This window comes from Podarcis pityusensis, assembly GCF_964106645.2.
Source record: "Podarcis pityusensis genome assembly, chromosome: 8".
In the NCBI taxonomy this organism is placed as follows: Eukaryota; Metazoa; Chordata; class Lepidosauria; order Squamata; family Lacertidae; genus Podarcis; species Podarcis pityusensis.
Window position 1 is genome coordinate 38399055 of NC_138033.1, and position 16055 is coordinate 38415109.

At 49.6% G+C, this 16055-nt stretch overlaps 2 protein-coding genes and 1 long non-coding RNA gene across 6 annotated transcripts in view; 1 reads left to right on the plus strand and 2 right to left on the minus strand.

Annotated features, from left to right (window-relative positions):
• LOC308483031 overlaps positions 1-1001 on the minus strand; it is a 16291-nt gene extending 15290 nt beyond the window's left edge. Inside the window, exon 1 of the long non-coding RNA XR_013989548.1 lies at positions 704-1001. This is a non-coding gene — a long non-coding RNA (uncharacterized lncRNA). The remainder of the gene's footprint in view (positions 1-703) is intronic.
• The window catches only part of MATCAP1 (microtubule associated tyrosine carboxypeptidase 1), a 9224-nt gene extending 329 nt beyond the window's left edge, over positions 1-8895 (plus strand). The window contains exons 1-7 of one of the 2 annotated variants that reach the window (XM_081016558.1): positions 1063-1198; positions 2982-3628; positions 5043-5186; positions 5669-5801; positions 7046-7351; positions 7830-7927; positions 8559-8895. In XM_081016558.1, the coding sequence (XP_080872684.1) occupies positions 3053-3628; positions 5043-5186; positions 5669-5801; positions 7046-7351; positions 7830-7927; positions 8559-8723 (1422 nt within the window). In that variant the 5' untranslated portion in view covers positions 1063-1198; positions 2982-3052 and the 3' untranslated portion in view covers positions 8724-8895. Of the gene's footprint in view, positions 1-1062; positions 1199-2981; positions 3629-5042; positions 5187-5668; positions 5802-7045; positions 7352-7829; positions 7928-8558 lie in introns of those variants that run through there. The other variant, XM_081016559.1, reaches the window with a different exon arrangement.
• A 2022-nt stretch (positions 8896-10917) lies between these two features.
• CIAO2B (cytosolic iron-sulfur assembly component 2B) lies at positions 10918-15782 on the minus strand. Of its 3 annotated transcripts, none has more exons than XM_081016572.1 (5): positions 15543-15782; positions 13538-13615; positions 12573-12698; positions 11340-11385; positions 10918-11132 (listed from the first exon to the last, which is right to left on the minus strand). In XM_081016572.1, the coding sequence occupies exons 1-5, from the start codon at positions 15693-15695 to the stop codon at positions 11035-11037; spliced, it is 501 nt and encodes a 166-aa protein (XP_080872698.1). In that variant the 5' UTR covers positions 15696-15782; the 3' UTR covers positions 10918-11034. The 3 variants fall into 3 exon arrangements, with proteins under 3 accessions (XP_080872698.1, XP_080872700.1, XP_080872699.1); XM_081016574.1 differs by lacking the exon at positions 15543-15782 and adding an exon at positions 15427-15447 and having other exon boundaries at positions 13538-13678; XM_081016573.1 differs by lacking the exon at positions 15543-15782 and adding an exon at positions 15178-15210 and having other exon boundaries at positions 13538-13678.
• Positions 15783-16055: the final 273 nt, after the last annotated feature.

Here is a 16055-nt window from a genome sequence, read left to right on the forward strand (position 1 = left end):
CCTCCGCTGATCCTAACAACAGCCCTGCGAGAAGGGTCGGGCGCAGACAGAGCAGCTGGCCCAAGTCTACCTAGCGACCCACGTGCCTATTGCTGAGCAAGGCGTCTGAACCCGGTTTCTCTCCCCCCGGACCCCCGTCTGACTCTCGGGGCCTTGCTGAAATCCTGATCATGAGGATCTCCCCAAAAGCAGCTTCAGCTCCGGGGTGTCGCAGGGCTTTTGTTTCTGCGTGGGGTCTTCCTGCAGGTGCTGCTATCCAGCTGCGGAGAATGTGTGGGAAGCCCAACCTCCAGGATCTATTGTGTGATGGGGGAGAGCGTGAAATCTCGTGGTCCTGCCTGGTAGACGGGAGGCTGACGGTGGATTCAGGGATCCCTCAGGCATGGAAACCTCACTAACAGTAGCCTCAAGGACCCTTGGTTTACATGCTCTTTCGCACCTGGCACAGAGAATAAGGTCTGGCCTCCCCCAAATCATAGACTAAGTCCTGACCACCTTGCCTGCCTGTCTCCTTGGAGATGCTCCAGCAGCTGTCCCAGCCCAAAGTGCTCCTTTTGGGGCACCCTCCAATCACCTTCTCCCTCCCCCCCTTGGAGATGAGGAGCCCTGGATTCCTGCTGAGATGCAAGGACAAGCAAACATCAGCTTGCTTATTTGCTCTGCCATAAATAAGGGGAGCAGATTTGGCAAGAGCCACCTTTACCTTTGGGTCATGCTGGGCAAACCTGCGCCTGTTGAGCCCCTGCAATTCCTGTGGTCCCCAGGCCATTCACAGAGCTGATGGGGCTCCGCCTGGGTGGGGCAGCTTCCCTTCCCTTGCTCCTAGGATGCTTCCTACATACAAATGCATTCCTAGACTCCTTGTGCCGTTGGCAAGGAACTGAATCGACATCTCCTCCCTGGTTCCTACTCCCTTGCTTGAAGGTAGTAATGCTTGAAGGTAGACTCTTCCTTCAGTTGTGGAATTGCACAGATGATGCAAGTGGTGTGAGTTTGCTGTGCTGTGCTGGGGTTTCCACTAGTCCTCCTGCCCCCCCCCTTCCCTGCTTGCCTACTGTCCATTATGATGACATAAGAATCTCCTCTCTGGATCAGGCCAAGGCCTGCCCCAGCCAGTATTCTGTCTCCCAGAGCAGCCAGCCAGCCAGCCAAGTCTGCCTTTGAGAAGCTCAGGAGCAGCTAGCCCCTAAGATCTGAGGTATATTGCTCATGGACATGGAGACTCAGTCCTTAGCTGTCCTGTTGAATAGTGGCTACTAGACCTGCCATTCTGCCCTTTGACTTCACCCCTTGTCAGCCAGCTCTTTAAAGGTCCCTCTGGCTAGCCAGGTGCTCCTGGGAACCAGGGCTCAGAGATCCATTTTTGCTTTTTGTGATGGGAATCCCTTAAATCAGTTCCCTGTTGCATGCAGAAATCCTTCCTCTTTCTCTCTACCATGGCCAAACATGCTCAGGGTGGGTGGCGGCAGGCTCAGGGGCAGAGCACACAGTTGCCTTTCAGAAGGACCCTAGAAGCATCTTCAGATGGGAAGTATTAATGGATCCTGACAGCTAAGGGTTGTAGCCAGTGTTAGTTCTACTCTGAGTAGAGCTTAGGGGGGGGAAGCCCAAAGCCAGGGCGAAACTTAGAGCCCATTTTTAGTGCCAATAACCTGGCCATAGAACATGCAAAGTAGTCACTACAAGGGTGACTGAACACACACTGAGAGTCTCCTCCTGCCCCTCCTCACTGAGTAATGACAGCCAAGCTTAGCACATCAGACTTTAGAAAGGACCTGTGGTCCCTCTTCATGTTTTCAGATAATGCGAAGCCTGTGGGGGTGCTTATTGGGTCACCAACCAGAGCTGCCTCTTGCGAGGAGAACAGGCAAAAGGAGAGATGTTGCTGTTGTCAGCAGCAACAGCAGTATCCTTCCGCCCCGCAGCTCATGAAGTACGTGAGAGCAGACTTGCTGGCTCAGGTCGATGGTAGACATTCTAGCCTGGTATCCTGTCTTTACAGTGGCCAACCAGATGCCCCAAAGGGAAGAAACCCACAAGCAGGACCTGAGCACAATATCAGCACTCTCCCCTTCTGCAGTATTGAGAGGCATTACTGAGTCTGTCCAGGGAGGCAGGGCAGAGCCGTTGTGGCTGTTGGCAGCCTTCTCCTGAATGAATCTGTCCAATCCTTTTTTTTAAACCATTGAAGTTGGTGGCTGTTGCTGTGGGAGTGAGTTCCATCATTTAGCCATGTTCTGCCTGAAGAAGTCCTTTCTTCTGACCGTCCGGAATCTTCCAACATTCAGCTTCATTGGAAGCCCATGGGGTCTAGTCTTATGAGAGAAGGAGGAAAGCTTTTCTCTGTCCGCTCTCAATGCCTTGCCTCATTCTAGAAGCTTTGACCATGTCACTTCTTTTCCATCTTCTCGCTAAACTAAAAAGCCCCAGATGTGGCAAACTATCCTCATAGCGGAGTCACTCCATTCCATTATAATTTTGGATGCCCTTTTCAAATTTCAAAATATTCTTTTTGAAATGAGGTAGCCAGAACTGGACACATTCTTCCATATGAAGTTGCAACATAGGTTTGTATAATGGCACTACAATATTAGCAGCTTTATTTTCAGTTTCTTTCCTAATGATCCCTAGCATGAAATTTGTGTTTTTCACAGCTGCTGCACACTAGGTCAACATGCTCACTGAGCTATCTGTTATGACCCCAAGGTCTCATTTCTGGCAAAACACCACCAGTTCAGACCCCATGAGTGCACCTGTGAAATTAACAGTCTTTTTGCCCCAACTTTCATCACTTTACACTTGCTTTCATTTGCATTTGCATTTGCTGTTTTACAGCCCATTCATTCAGTTTGCAGAGGTCCTTGCGGAGCTCTTCAAATTCTCTTTTTGCTTTAATGACTCTGATCAAACTTAGCTACCCATTTTTTTGTGGAGAAGGGAATCTTAGCCTGAAGCCTGTGCCTCCTTTTCTTTGCTGCCAGGGCTTCCTCCGAGCGAAGAATCCTCCGAGCTGGCCTGATGACACCCCCTCAGAGGGCTGCCCCCAAACAAGATGGTGCTGGACTCGGGTCGGCAGTCCTTTCGGCGGCGGGAACAGCAGCCTGATGTCTTTGGTGCTGGCCTGCAGCAGCGGAGAAGCGGGAAGAAGGAGGCCTCTCGTCCCTATGAGGGGCTGCGGGTGCCTCCCTTCTTCTCTCCTTCCCTTTCTCTGGATTCAGACTCCTCCAGCCCGGGCCAGCGGGTGCCCCCCAAGACCAAGTGCCTCCAGAACCCAGAGCCCCAAGTGCCGCCCCCCGTGGGCCTCTGCCCTGCCTTCCAGAATCCCTGCAGCTGGATGCGCCGGAGTGAGAGCATCTGCGCAGTGAACCGGAGGGACCGCGCGCGGGGGCAGATCCGCAGTGCCGCCTCCCTGCCTCACCTCCCCAAAGCCAAGGCGGAGAGGTGCATCGGGGCCAAGAGGAAAAGTCCCTGCCTGCTGGTGGCCCTGCGGCCGGTGAACGTTGACAAAGAGAGGGAGAAGTTCTTTGGGGCCTGCTACGCCTACAACCCCCAGTTTGAATACGCAGAGCCTGTCCCTGAAGCCGTGTTGGAGAAATACAAAGAGGCCTCTGGGCAGTTTATTTCACAGGTAAGAAATGTTCCCCCTGCTCCCTCTGCCTTTGCCATTTTCTTCCAAATGGCTGTTCCTCCCTCCACAACCCTTTCCCTCTGCTCTGCTGCGAGGAGACTGAGCCAGCAAGTCTCTGCCTCCCAGAGGCAGGAAAGATGCTTTGGGTCTCAGCAGCAGGAGCGCAGCTGCACCCATCCTGGCATTATACTGTGTGCACCAGTAATCCTCACAATAACCCTGTAAGGAGCAGGGGGGCAAAATGTTTTGCAGAATCTAGAGGCTCACCTACTTTTCTAGATTCTAGTTTGGCAAGGGGGTCCAACGAAACTGAGTCAGGCTACTGGAGGGAGAGAGCCTGCTCTGATCCTGGCACACATGAGCACATGCCCCACTCCCCCAACATCCAGGCAGTGTTTTACTGTGGGAGGCCAGGACTCAGGGATCTAAGAGGGTGAAGTTTGAAACTTGGAAATCAGATGCTTCTTTCAGCAGCCCAGGTGCTAGGACCAGTGGCAAGCAGCAGGGGTGACTGGACTCTCGTACCTTTGCACATTGGGTCAGGATCATTGCCTCCATATTGCAGACTGGAGGGCTGAGACTAAGGGAATGGTGGCAGTTTGAACTGGGTCTTCTGTTCACAGCTGGTGCTACCCTGTTTTGGGCTGAGCAAACTTTCTACTTCTTCTTTCTGTGGTGGTGTTAGAACTTTAGAGTCCTCTTGTTAATTCTCACAACAGTCCTCTGAGGGAAGTTGTCCACAGTCGTCTTTTGCAGAGGGGAGCTGAAAGACATTTGCCAGGCTAGAATAAAACTTGACCAGCTTGTTCAGTTGCCAGACTTTGAGGAATCACAGAGGCTTGCTGCCTCTGGTTAGCCAGGTCTGCCTGCTGTGGAGCAACATGGTCTCAGTTCTCTGTGTTGATGGCTGGGCTGCTTAGGGCTTCCTAGCTGAGGCAGAGGAAGGGGTGATCTCATGATGGCAACCACCTGTCCTTCATGCTCTTCAGTCTGTCTATTTGGTCTACAGGTCATAAATATCCAAGATTGTTTCTGGTTATCCAGGGAAATACATAATGGAGAAAAAGGCAAAGCACATGCATACAAATTGTGCCTTTTAAAATATGCCACAGGAACAATGGAATTACTAATGGACAGACACCTATTATTCAACTTGCTTTAGTTTTAATTCCTACGAAGTTAAAAAGTAGAATGAATCCAGGTTGCCAGCATCTGAAGGACACCTTCAACTAGCTTGCGTTGGACCTCCTTTAACATTATGCATTAATCTTGAATATATCAGGTGTACTCTCTTCAGGTGTGGGTGGGGAGTTCTTTCTTTTTATCTGGTAGCCAAAAACATTTTTTAAATTTTATTTTAAATAGAAAAAGCAGACAGTTGTGGGTTGAAACTCACTTGCTGTGTGTGTTTCAGGCTATTGGAATCATTGATGCTGTGCTGGAGAAATATAGCACCTACGAGAACTTTGAGGCATCCAATGGAGGGAAGTTGCTCAGTAAATGCCAGATCTGGTCCATTGTCAGGAAGTACATGCAGAAGGAAGGCTGCTCTGGAGAGGTGAGTCCAGTGCTGGCAAAAGACCTTCTGCATGATCCCAGGGAGGCACCCTGACAGCCTTTTGCGCAGTGCCCTTGGAAACCCCAAAATCCTTCCTGCCCCAGGCAGTAATTGCTTGGGGTTGCATCCAGCTGGGATGGTGAGGGTAGGAAGCCGCATCTGGGACTAGCCCTGGACTCTCCCCTGGAGACTGCATGGACTGACTGGAGTCCTGCCAGGAAGGGAAGCTGCATGGGAGCTCTGCGCTGCTCCTTGCCTGACCTACCTCCCAAGAGCTGTGCTGGGTTTCCTAAGCAGGCTCAGAATCTTGGGGGATAAATGCTGGGATGGTCTTGGTTGTCACATGCATGGATGGATGGATGGCCTGTGGTTTCCCTCTTCTGTTTCAAAGCTCCTTCTCCATTCTGGGCCCTGTGATGGGAACTCCCTCACAGCTCAATTCAGAGTGTAAATACAGGCCCTGCTCCCCAATCTTCTTCTAGGTGGTGGTTCAGCTGACCGAGGACCTGCTGTCTCAGGCAGTGATGATGGTGGAAAACAGCCGCCCAACATTAGCCATCAACCTTTCTGGGGCTCGTCAGAACTGGCTGGAGGGCATGTTGCGCCATGAAATAGGTCAGGATCCGTGAAGGAGCAAAGTTCCGGGACATTCCCCAACCCTCTGTGCCCTGGAAGGGCATTAAAGGAGCACAGGGTGGGAGGAGAGTGGAGAATTGTCTGCCAGGAGTTGGGACATCAGTATTTCTTCCAAGGGAAGGATGTACCAGCTGGACTACCCAGCCCTGAACTCTGGTTGGTTTGCGGAGAGGGTTAATAATTCTGTTCGGTGCCACAGAGACCTAGAACTCTGAAGAGCAGGAGGGTCTGGGTGCTGACTGGCAGGGGCCTAGTTGTCAAATGCTGTCTGGCTGTGAAAATCAAGGGAAGGCTCATGTCTAATACAAGTTCCATTATGATACCACTGCTATATCCGAACAGATTTCAGCCTCCTCAGACTGAAAGAAGCTGCTTAATAATAAGTCGGGCTTTATCTAGTTTAATGAACTATCAGGGACTGTGCTGAGGATGAATGGTGGAAGCCACCACCTCCACCTGCTCCTGCTCCTGAATCTTCCCAGGAGCAGGAGGACAGCTAGATTTGGAACAGTGGTTTGCAGAGGGGCATAGTTCAGAAGGCAGAAGCTGGGAAATACTGTATGGGGAACAGCTAGGAGAAGAAACACTGGAAGAGAGAGGGTTAACAGATTCACAGTCTCTGGACAGCATTCCTCTAGACAGCATTCCTCCGCCCAGCCCAAGGTCGAAAAGAGCTCAGAAAGTCTCAGAACAGAAAGCTCAGAGGGCACAAGCTCAGATTACAAGACGTTGGAGTGATGTCGATTAATAGGGATGGAGAGGGTGTGACCCTTAATTAGGAGCACCGCCATTCTGGGTTGACACTTTCTTTTGTCCTTCGCTGTGTTTATTAAAGAGAATAACTGGTAAGAATTCATTTTGTTTGATCTCCTCATTTATGGCCACGGGGGAGGAAGCTGATTCCCTGAAGCCTGACATAACACATTTTTAAGTGATTCATTTCATGGTTTTCAACTTTTCCAATTTTTAAGGCTTTCTGATTTTTTGAGTTGTCATCCGATGCCATAAAGGCATCAGCAGATGGGCAGGGAGTGATCCTACCCACCTGATAGACCCACTTCCCTACCCCTGGACGTGCAGCCTAAAACCCAGGACGTGAGTCCTCTTTTGCACTGCGATTCATTGACCCAGTGAAGGACTGGGAAGTGGGGTGGGGGGCAAGCTGAGGCATGCCAGTTGTGAAGGAGGAGTAATGATGGAGAAATGCCTCTCCTCTGCCTTAGGCACCCACTACATCCGCGGGGTCAACAATGCCCACCAGCCGTGGCACAGCTCAGAAGGCCGCCAGCACTACGGCCTGAAGCCGGCGAATCCCACTGAGGAAGGCCTGGCCAGCCTGCACAGCGTCCTCTTCCGCAAGCAGCCCTTCCTGTGGAGGGCAGCCCTTCTCTACTACACTGTCTACCGGGCCAGCCACATGTCCTTCTGCGAGCTCTTCCATGACCTGGAGCGCTACGTGCAGGACCCTGGGGTGCGCTGGGAATACTGTGTGCGGGCCAAGAGAGGCCAGACAGACACTTCCGAGCCAGGTAAGGGCCTTCGCATGGCATGAGGATGCTCAGTATTGGAGAGATGCAAATGTTCCCAGCCCTCAGGGTTCTGGAGGTTGGCCACTTGAGCATCATTTGCTAAAATTCCTCTCTGATTTAGGACTCCTTTGCTCAGTCCCCACCCTCCCACCATCACAAGAAGATGGCTGGCTGGGGGATGGTGTATAGGTGACCTGCAAAGGACAGCTCTGCTCTTGGGCACTGATGTGCAGCAGGGCTGGTGCTGGGGGCTCTCCTGATTGATGGTGCCCTTCAGAATTAGATTCTGATACCCTGCAGAACACTAAAAAAAAAGAAATCTCCAAAAGCACAAGATGACTTCCTGCAAACCTCCACCCTTCCAGCCCTCAGGAAGTTCCCTGATTTTGGCAGTATTTGAATTTCTTGCCAGTATTTGGACGTCATTTTGAAAAGTGTCCTGCTTATGCTGGATGTGTCAGTGGTTTTTCTCTTTCAGGGTGTTTCAGTAAAGATCAAGTGTACCTGGATGGAATTCTCCGGATCCTGAGACATCGACAAACCATCAACTTCCAGCTGCTGGCTGCCCTGGGGAAGGTAACAGCTCTGCCTGCTCTGTGGTCTTCCCCCACTCCCCATGTGTGTGTATTGTGGGGGGTAGGTACCTTCACCTCCTCCATCTCATAGCCAAGAGGGCTTTCTTTGGCTTGGCTTCTGATGTTTGCTCCAGTTGGAGGCAGGTGGATAGAGCAGGAAGTGACCAAGAAGGGAGGGAGGACAGCACAGTCCTCTAACAGTCCTCAGCTAAGAAAACCCGATTTTTCCATCCAAGTGAGGCCCTCCAATTCATCTTTATCTTCCTCCAAAGGGCATAGAATGTCTGTTCTCTCCCCGCTCCCCCTTTATCATTGTAACAGTCCTGTCTCAAAATGGCTGTTTTTAACTCATGAGGCACTAGGGAGTTCTGATTATGAATCTCCCACAATGCATCTGGTTTGGCCCTCAGTAGGAGTCTCCACCAGACTGGCTCTCAGGTGAGGTAAATTTGGTCTGTTACACAAAGCTCTCTGGTCTTGCAGTGATGATGATGTTTTTTGTACCTCACCCATCTGACTGGGTTGCCCCAGCCACTCTGGGTGGGTGGCTTCCAGCAAGAAGACTGAAACCTCATCTTCGAATGAGTTGCTAACTTTCAGTTGCTCTTTTTTTTATAAATAAATAAATTCAGGTCTCCTACGAAGATGTGAGTAATCTTCAGAAATACGGGGTGCTGGAGAAGGCTCGAATCCCTCACTTCATGCAGGATCTAGAGAGGTACATGCAGCAGCTCAACCACATTGTCACAACCAACTGTCTCAATGACGAGGAACTGGAACAGCTGCTGCCAGAATGAGCCGGCCTTTGAAGGGGAAGAGGGAGGGAGGGAGAGGGCTATGGCTCCTCCAGCCTTTGCTGCTGTCACCCGAGACAGGCTGTACTGTAATCATGAATAGGCCCTTTGGGGGTCTTCAAAGAAGTTGTTGTGTCAGATTGTGGTCCTGCTGAAAACAGTTTACTGGTTTACAGCCTACTATTTATTCTTTATTTATTGGGGTCTCTGGTTGAATATTAGGTGAATGAAGACTGGAATGAGGCAGTCTTCCAGCTATTCAAGGAGAAACCTTTGCAGGTGGTCTGCTGAGTGTTCCAATCTGGAGCCATTTAAAGTAATTTCAGGCTGGCAGTCATCACTTTTGACCCTGCTAAAACAACAAAGGCAATTCAAAGGGAGGTTGACTGTCCTGTGTTTGCGCAAGCCAGTGTGTTTGGTTCACCAATTCAACCATTTGACTGAGAGAGAGCAGGCGCAGAGGTCACCAGCCGCCGCAAGGACATGTCTTCCAAGGTTTGGCCGCCAAGAATTAGATTCAGAACCCATTTACGCAAAGTTAGAAAATGTCTTCAGGTGTGTTTCATATCCATCTCAGTCAGCTTGCAGCTTTTCAGAAAAACTTGCTTTGTTGCATCAGACAGAGATCTTTCTCTCTTGGCCAGCATCTTTTGCTTCCAACTCGGCAGATGCCATGGGAGCTCACAAGCCAGGCAATGAGCTGCACTCGACATCTCCTGAATTACTTTGAATGCAGCAGGACTCCACAGCCTTGAATGCAGGAAGCTGCTTTCTCGGAAGGACCTGCTGGTCCATGAGTAGACGCAAGTAGCTCCGTCTAGTCCTTTGACAAAAGTTTTTGTCCAGTGTAAGCAGTTGTCTGTAGTTGGCATGTGCAGTGTGACGGGTGCTCTGGGGTTGCTTCAGCTGTGTTTTTGACAACCAAACATGTTTGTGCCCAAGGATTTTGGGGGAGGTGCAGAGAGAGACCAGTGGCCACCCTGAGGCAGGAGGGAGGCAAGGAAGGGGTGTGTGGGAGGGCAGGTAGCTTTAGCTTAGAAAAGGAAGTGTTTGATAAGCAAGGGCAGGTCCTTTGTAAATGGAGCCAAGGACCTTGGTAGTGTTTCTCAAGCAAATAAAATGGGAGAATCTGAGGGAGCAAAGGTGCACAGGGGCCACCTTGGGTGTCAGGTCTGAAGCTGTTGCTTTAACAGTCTCTTCTGGCATTAAGTGATAATATAAATTCATATTAAAACAACCCCTTCCATCCTGCGATGCTACCTCAACTGGGGGGTGATGTTACCTGTGCTTCTACACTGTTTGTCAAAGCCATTTCCACTGCTGGGCTCCTTGGTGTAAAACGGATTTTGCTCCATTCAATAAAGACTCTCCTCTGCTTTTGTTGTGCTTAGCTGGGGAGGTTGGCAGAGATCTTCATGCACTGCCGAGCTCAAATCCTTGCTCAGACTGAAGTGGGAGGGTAACCTTTTTGCTCTCTGAATACTTTAGAAAGAAGTCACGTGTGCCCACCTCCCGCCTTGACTAATGAGAAGGGGCATCTCCCACCACACCCCATGCCATTTCCTTCACCAGCTTCTACTAGCCCTCCAGTAAGCAACCAACAGTCATGAACCTATGGATGGTACAACCCACCCCTTTCAATGTAAAGGGTCTTGGGCAATCCTGACCCCTGGTATCAAATCCTTCCTACCCATGTAGATTTCACCCACCAGGCTGCCTCTGCAACTGCCTCAATCTGAAGGCTAAACAGCAGCCATAGCCATCTCCATAAAATGTGGTAGGGTGTGTCAATGCAGTTGCAGAATGTCAGATACTGGCTATCTATCATGTGCCCTGTTTGCCAAGGCTCTGGAAAACACACCTGTCTATCTGTCCTCTTTCATAACTGACAAAATCTCCTTCCGAGTGCCCTCCCATTTCCTAAAAGATGGAAGCACATTTATAAAATAGGATTTTACTTGGTTGCAGGATTTTCTTCCACCTTGTTTTCTAAGCCACCCAAGAACAGTAAGTTTTGTCCGTGGGAATGTTTCTAAACCAGAAACATTCAGACCTTTATAAAATATTCAGCTTTGTAAGAGTGGTATTTTGATGTCCAGTCCTCAATTTATACTATATAAACATGTTCCTCAGTTTTCATGATTTACTTTTCAGATTCACGTGTGTTTCTAATCCAATACTTTTAGACAAGCTTAAGTAGGGTAAAGGGTATTGTCTTTATTTAAAAACAAAACAATCACAATTATTTTCTTCACATACAAGTACAAGAGCATCTCCTGCTTGTTCCCACCCCAACCTCACCCAGCATGCATTATCAGGGGCGCCCAGACAAACACTGATTCACCACTTCCAACAGGTGGTTGTTTTCCAAGGCAGCCGCCACTCTCTCTTTGTCAGCCAGTTGCTTGTTTACTGTGAAAAAGAACCCCACAAGAGGAGTTAGTGAAGACATCCATCCATCCATCCTCCTCTGCTGTATAGCTGAAGGGCTAGGACCCCACCAAAAAAATTCCAAGTGGTATTTGTACTCTTCCCTTCCAGCTTTGCTTCAAAACAAATATAGAAGGGAATGTAAGTGACCTATTCTGAGGGGTATTTTGTGGTGAATTTCAAACGTACCTGCATGCTCTGATGCATGTGTTCCAGGGGTTATGTGGACATCCACCTGGGAGGAAGAAAAGAAGAAGCATCATTTGTGTCACCAAATAATGTTCCCCCAGGTTGAACCAACTGGAGGAATAATAAAATTATACCTCGCTAATCCAATTTTACCTTAATTTAATTTGGTTGCTCTGTTACACACCATCACCAGTCCCCTCCCTTCCATTCTGTGTCTCATTGGTGAGGATGCGCTGTCACTTTGGCAGTTTCTTTGTTTCTAATTCCAACCCAAGAATTCTTCGAGTGGGATAAATACTTTGGCTGGGCAGATTGCCTTGACCAAAAGCTTTTGAATACCCCACCACTGGATATGAAGAAGCCACTAGGGAGCAGGAGTGGCTCAAACAACTGAAAGAAGGCATCTGATCAATGGCGGGGCTGGGGGGCAGCCAGGGACCCCTTTCTTTATTGCTTTGAAAAAACGGCACTTGGTTTCCAGCATGTCAAATTCAAAAAAGCAGCATGGGCTGCGTGGGATCCTGCAATTGTTAGCCTCAGGTGCTTTAATAGAAACAAAGGGGAGAAGGAAAGCCCACATATCCCTTTGATGCCTAGCCTGTCAAGTGCCAAGATGAGCAAGAACTTCTGAAACTGGGAGTCACTGGAAGCAAGTAAGAAGGAAATTCATGCTGCTTTCCAGGGTGCTGTAGCTGCTGCCTCTTGGAGCCAAGCAGTGGTCTCACAAACAGGAGCTACTCCCAAAGGACCAAGCCAGTTGTTTGTCTGGGGCCCTTTCCTAGGCCCTTTCTGGCACTGCTGGCTGTTTGAATTTATATCTGCCATCCCCACCCCATCCCCTGCAACACTTTCACAACACTCTAGAATGTCAAGTCAAAGCAGCACTTTGGAGTTCCCCTTGAAGGTTGCTGACCCAGGTCATTGTTTTGTCTCCCACATTTGTCTTGGTTTTCAATGCTTTGAGGAGCTACAGGAACTTGCAGCTGCCACCGCACTTTCTATCCCCTGCAGAATTCTAATTTCTGCTCATGGCTGGTGGGAGACAAGGGGTGAGCACCACAGGTTTGCAATGGGGAATGCAGACACTGTAAAAGCAGAACTACCAGTACAATTCTACTTCCAGCTGATCACTCAAGAGCAATGCCTCAACAGCCCCAAAGGCCCCTCATGTCCACCCTATGCAACGAAAACAGAATTTCTCCATCGCCCTTTTGGCCATTTCCATCCACTCACCTTAAACCTTTCTGGGAGGGATCTGATCAGCTTCACTTTGACTGAAAGGCCAATTAATGTTGCCATGCTGCAGTGTGGAATGGTGGGGGTGAATTCCACTGAAACGGTGCTCTCAGCATCATTTACCTGTGAAAGACCCATCCCGACACAATCACAATTTTTTTTTAAAGAGAGTCATAATTTAAACCAGATAAAATGCTTTTCTAATTGGAAAAAGAGCTAATTGGCTTGTCTCTTTGCATCTTACTAACTCTGCATTTGTACTTTGAGAATTAGACTCCTCTCAGTCTGAAGATGATGCCCAGGAATTCACAAAGAAAACCAAGCAACCTGGGGACAAATAGAACACCTTCACCCCCAAATTGCTCCCCTTTATCATAGCCCAACAAGAACCCATGCACAACATACGAATCAATATCGCTAACTTGACCCAACAATCCCACCCCCTCACAAATGCAAACAAACCTCACTGCAGCCAACTACAGACAGCCAACACCCTGGCCCCACCCCCATCCCTCACCACCAAGGAAATGTAATAAGTGAATAGAAAGAGAACCTACCCAGTTGACGCTGACACAAAACCCCACACTTACACTATATAAAAGAATATAGTGTCTGAGTCTGAGCCAAGGGCCACTGAGCTAACCAGGTGGTGGTGAGATGGGAGGGGGCATCACCGTAGGGCATGATGGTAGCAGCTTGGATAAGTCACACAGGTGCAGTTATATAAAAAGCCTCCTGGGCAGTGGGGAAGTGAAATGGGGAATTTAAGAATTAGGCCAGGCAAAAATGGAAAGACACCTGTTCTTCCTTGAAGCTGCATCTCTCCTAAAGGATCTGTTTGTACCTGATTTTCATGAATTTAGTGACATGGGCTACAGCCTGTTCAGCCGGCCTCTGGCTCAAAAAGTGGCCATTTTTTCTCTACAGCTTGGAAAAGGCAGAGAAAGGCCAACAACACTGACCTTGACTCGAACTTGTTCTACGACGTTTAGTTCTTCTAATGTTAAGGGATGCTCTGGGTCATTGATGGAACGAATGAGATGTAGAAAGTCAAGGAAAAACACTCCACTAGCAAAGCACAGCCAGGCACAAAGCAACAGGCCCTGTGGGGATGCAATTCTTCATTTAAGATGGGAGCCTCCCAAATGTTGCCCAATGAAAACAAACTGCTCAAGCCTTCCCAACAGGAACCAATGCAGAAAACAGGTTGGCTAATACCTCTTTAGAGAGGCCAACTGCACACTATCAGAAAACATCTTTTTAGTCCAGGGGTGGGGACTCTATGGCCCTCCTTATGCTCTTGGATTCCCCACTCCCATCAGCCTGTGTGATAGGCACTATAGTCCAATATCTGGAGGACCACAGACTCTCCATCTCTGCTTTATGCAATCCTCCCCTCTTTACTAAATGCCACTTTCTCTTTCTTCTGAGATGATCACACGCTGGTAGGAAATTTTGCATGAAAACCCTGAGTTACCTGCTGAATGCCAGCAAGAGAACACCAGCTTTCAAATATAACTTTAAAAAAAAATTAAATGAGCTGCCAATCCTACAACTCTACATATATCTACCTGTTGTGGGGCTTCCACATCATGCAAGCTATCAATCCTACCCTGAAGAGCAGAAATCAATCTGTGCTATTTCTAATACAAACCTGATACAGCCCCGCTCTATGCCTAAAAAGTTTATTCTGTGAACCACCCTGAGACCCTGGGCATAGAGAGGTACAGTGGTACCTCCGGTTACGAACTTAATCCATTCTGGAGGTCCGTTTGTAACCCGAAACCGTTCTTAACATGAGGTATGCTTTCGCTAATGGCGCCTCCCGCTGCTGCCGCGCTGCTGGCACGCAACTTCCACTCGCATCCAGGGTAAAGTTTGCAACCAGGAGCATCTACTTCCAGGTTAGCAGAGCTCGTAACCCAAAGCATCCGTAAGGTGGGCGGTACGTAACACAAGGTTCTACCGTATATTAATTCAAATAATAATAATAATAATAATAATAGCCTGCTGAATTGGGCAAATGACCCATCTAGTCCATTCTCAATCATTTTGGTTACCTTTTTTACAGACCGTTTCCTCTACAATATCCTTTTGGAGGTGAGGCAACCAGAATGTCACAGAGTGTTCAAAGAAAAGTTGCATGGTATGATACCGGCAATTTTGTTTTCAATTCCTTTCCAAACGATCACACTCTCTTTTCATTTTAACAATCTTAAAAAATGTTACCAGCAAACCTTGCCTCCTTGCTGCTAATCCCTAATTCTAAATCATTTATAAACAACTTAAAAGAGCACAGTCCCAACACTGATCTTTGGAGGGCTCCATTTTCAACATCTGCCCATTTGGAAAGCTGTCCGTTTATTCCTACTATTTCATTCCTGCAGCTTAAGCAAGAAGACCTCTCCTATCATTCCTCGACTGCTAAACTTACGCAGGAGTCATTGGCGAGGGGCTTCATCAAAAGCTTTTTTGAAAATCCAAGTGTTCCATGTCAGCCAGATCACCTCTATCTACCGGTACATGCTTGTTGACACCCTCAAAGAAATCTAAATAGGTGCATGAGGTAGGACTTGCCTCCTCCTGACAGTTTGTAACTTACTCGGCTCGAAATACGCATCGAGGTGCGTTAAGAAACGACTACTGTATATCGATGGGACTATTCAAGCGACCTGCTTATTGAGTGAAGGCGTGTGAAAGTGACACGATCTGCCCACCCCAGACACAAACCCACCGTGCCTGCTGCCCCCAGAGCCCCACCCCGGGCTCCCGGGGCTCAGCCCCTCTTGCCCGGCTCCGCACCCGCCTTCCCGACCCCAACCCAGGCGCCGCTGCAAGCCGGAGGCGTCACTTCCATGAGCCACTGAAGAAGCTCTAAGAACCACGAGAAGCGCCGGGCCCGCCCCCTCCGCCCCAGGGAGACTTTCCCCCTTGGCAGGCGAACCCCGGCTGGGCTCAGATGAGGATATCGAAGATCTCCCGGTCGTCGATGGCGTCAGGCAGCTCGTCGTCCTCCTCGCGCGCCGTGACGGGCCGCTCGCCCTGGCGCCGGTAGATGAGCGGGTTCGCGTTTTCTAGGGCGCCGCCCGCCGGCGAGGCAGACGGATCTTGGCCCACCATGGCGACGGCGGCGGCACTCAGCCGGCTAGACCGAGCGCCGTTGCCAAGCGCTTCCCCACGCCGGAAGGACGCTGAGCGGATGTGGCACCGGCGTGACGCGCTTCCGGCATTTGGGGAACGCGCTCACTTGCGTCAGCTGCCTTAGCGCAGTGGAGCTAAGAATGCAGAAGAGCCCATCTCGCTGCCTTAAGCGGGAGCTTCCGGGGTCGCTTTGTTTCTAATTTTGCTTCTCCCCGCGGCAGAAGTGCGGGTTGCTGGGAGGAAACGCCTGAGTGTTCGTGCACTGACAGAAAGTAGCCTCTGAGCATATACAGACTGCTCTCCCCTTACCTTGGCAACTGCCGCCTCTGCCTTCCTTGC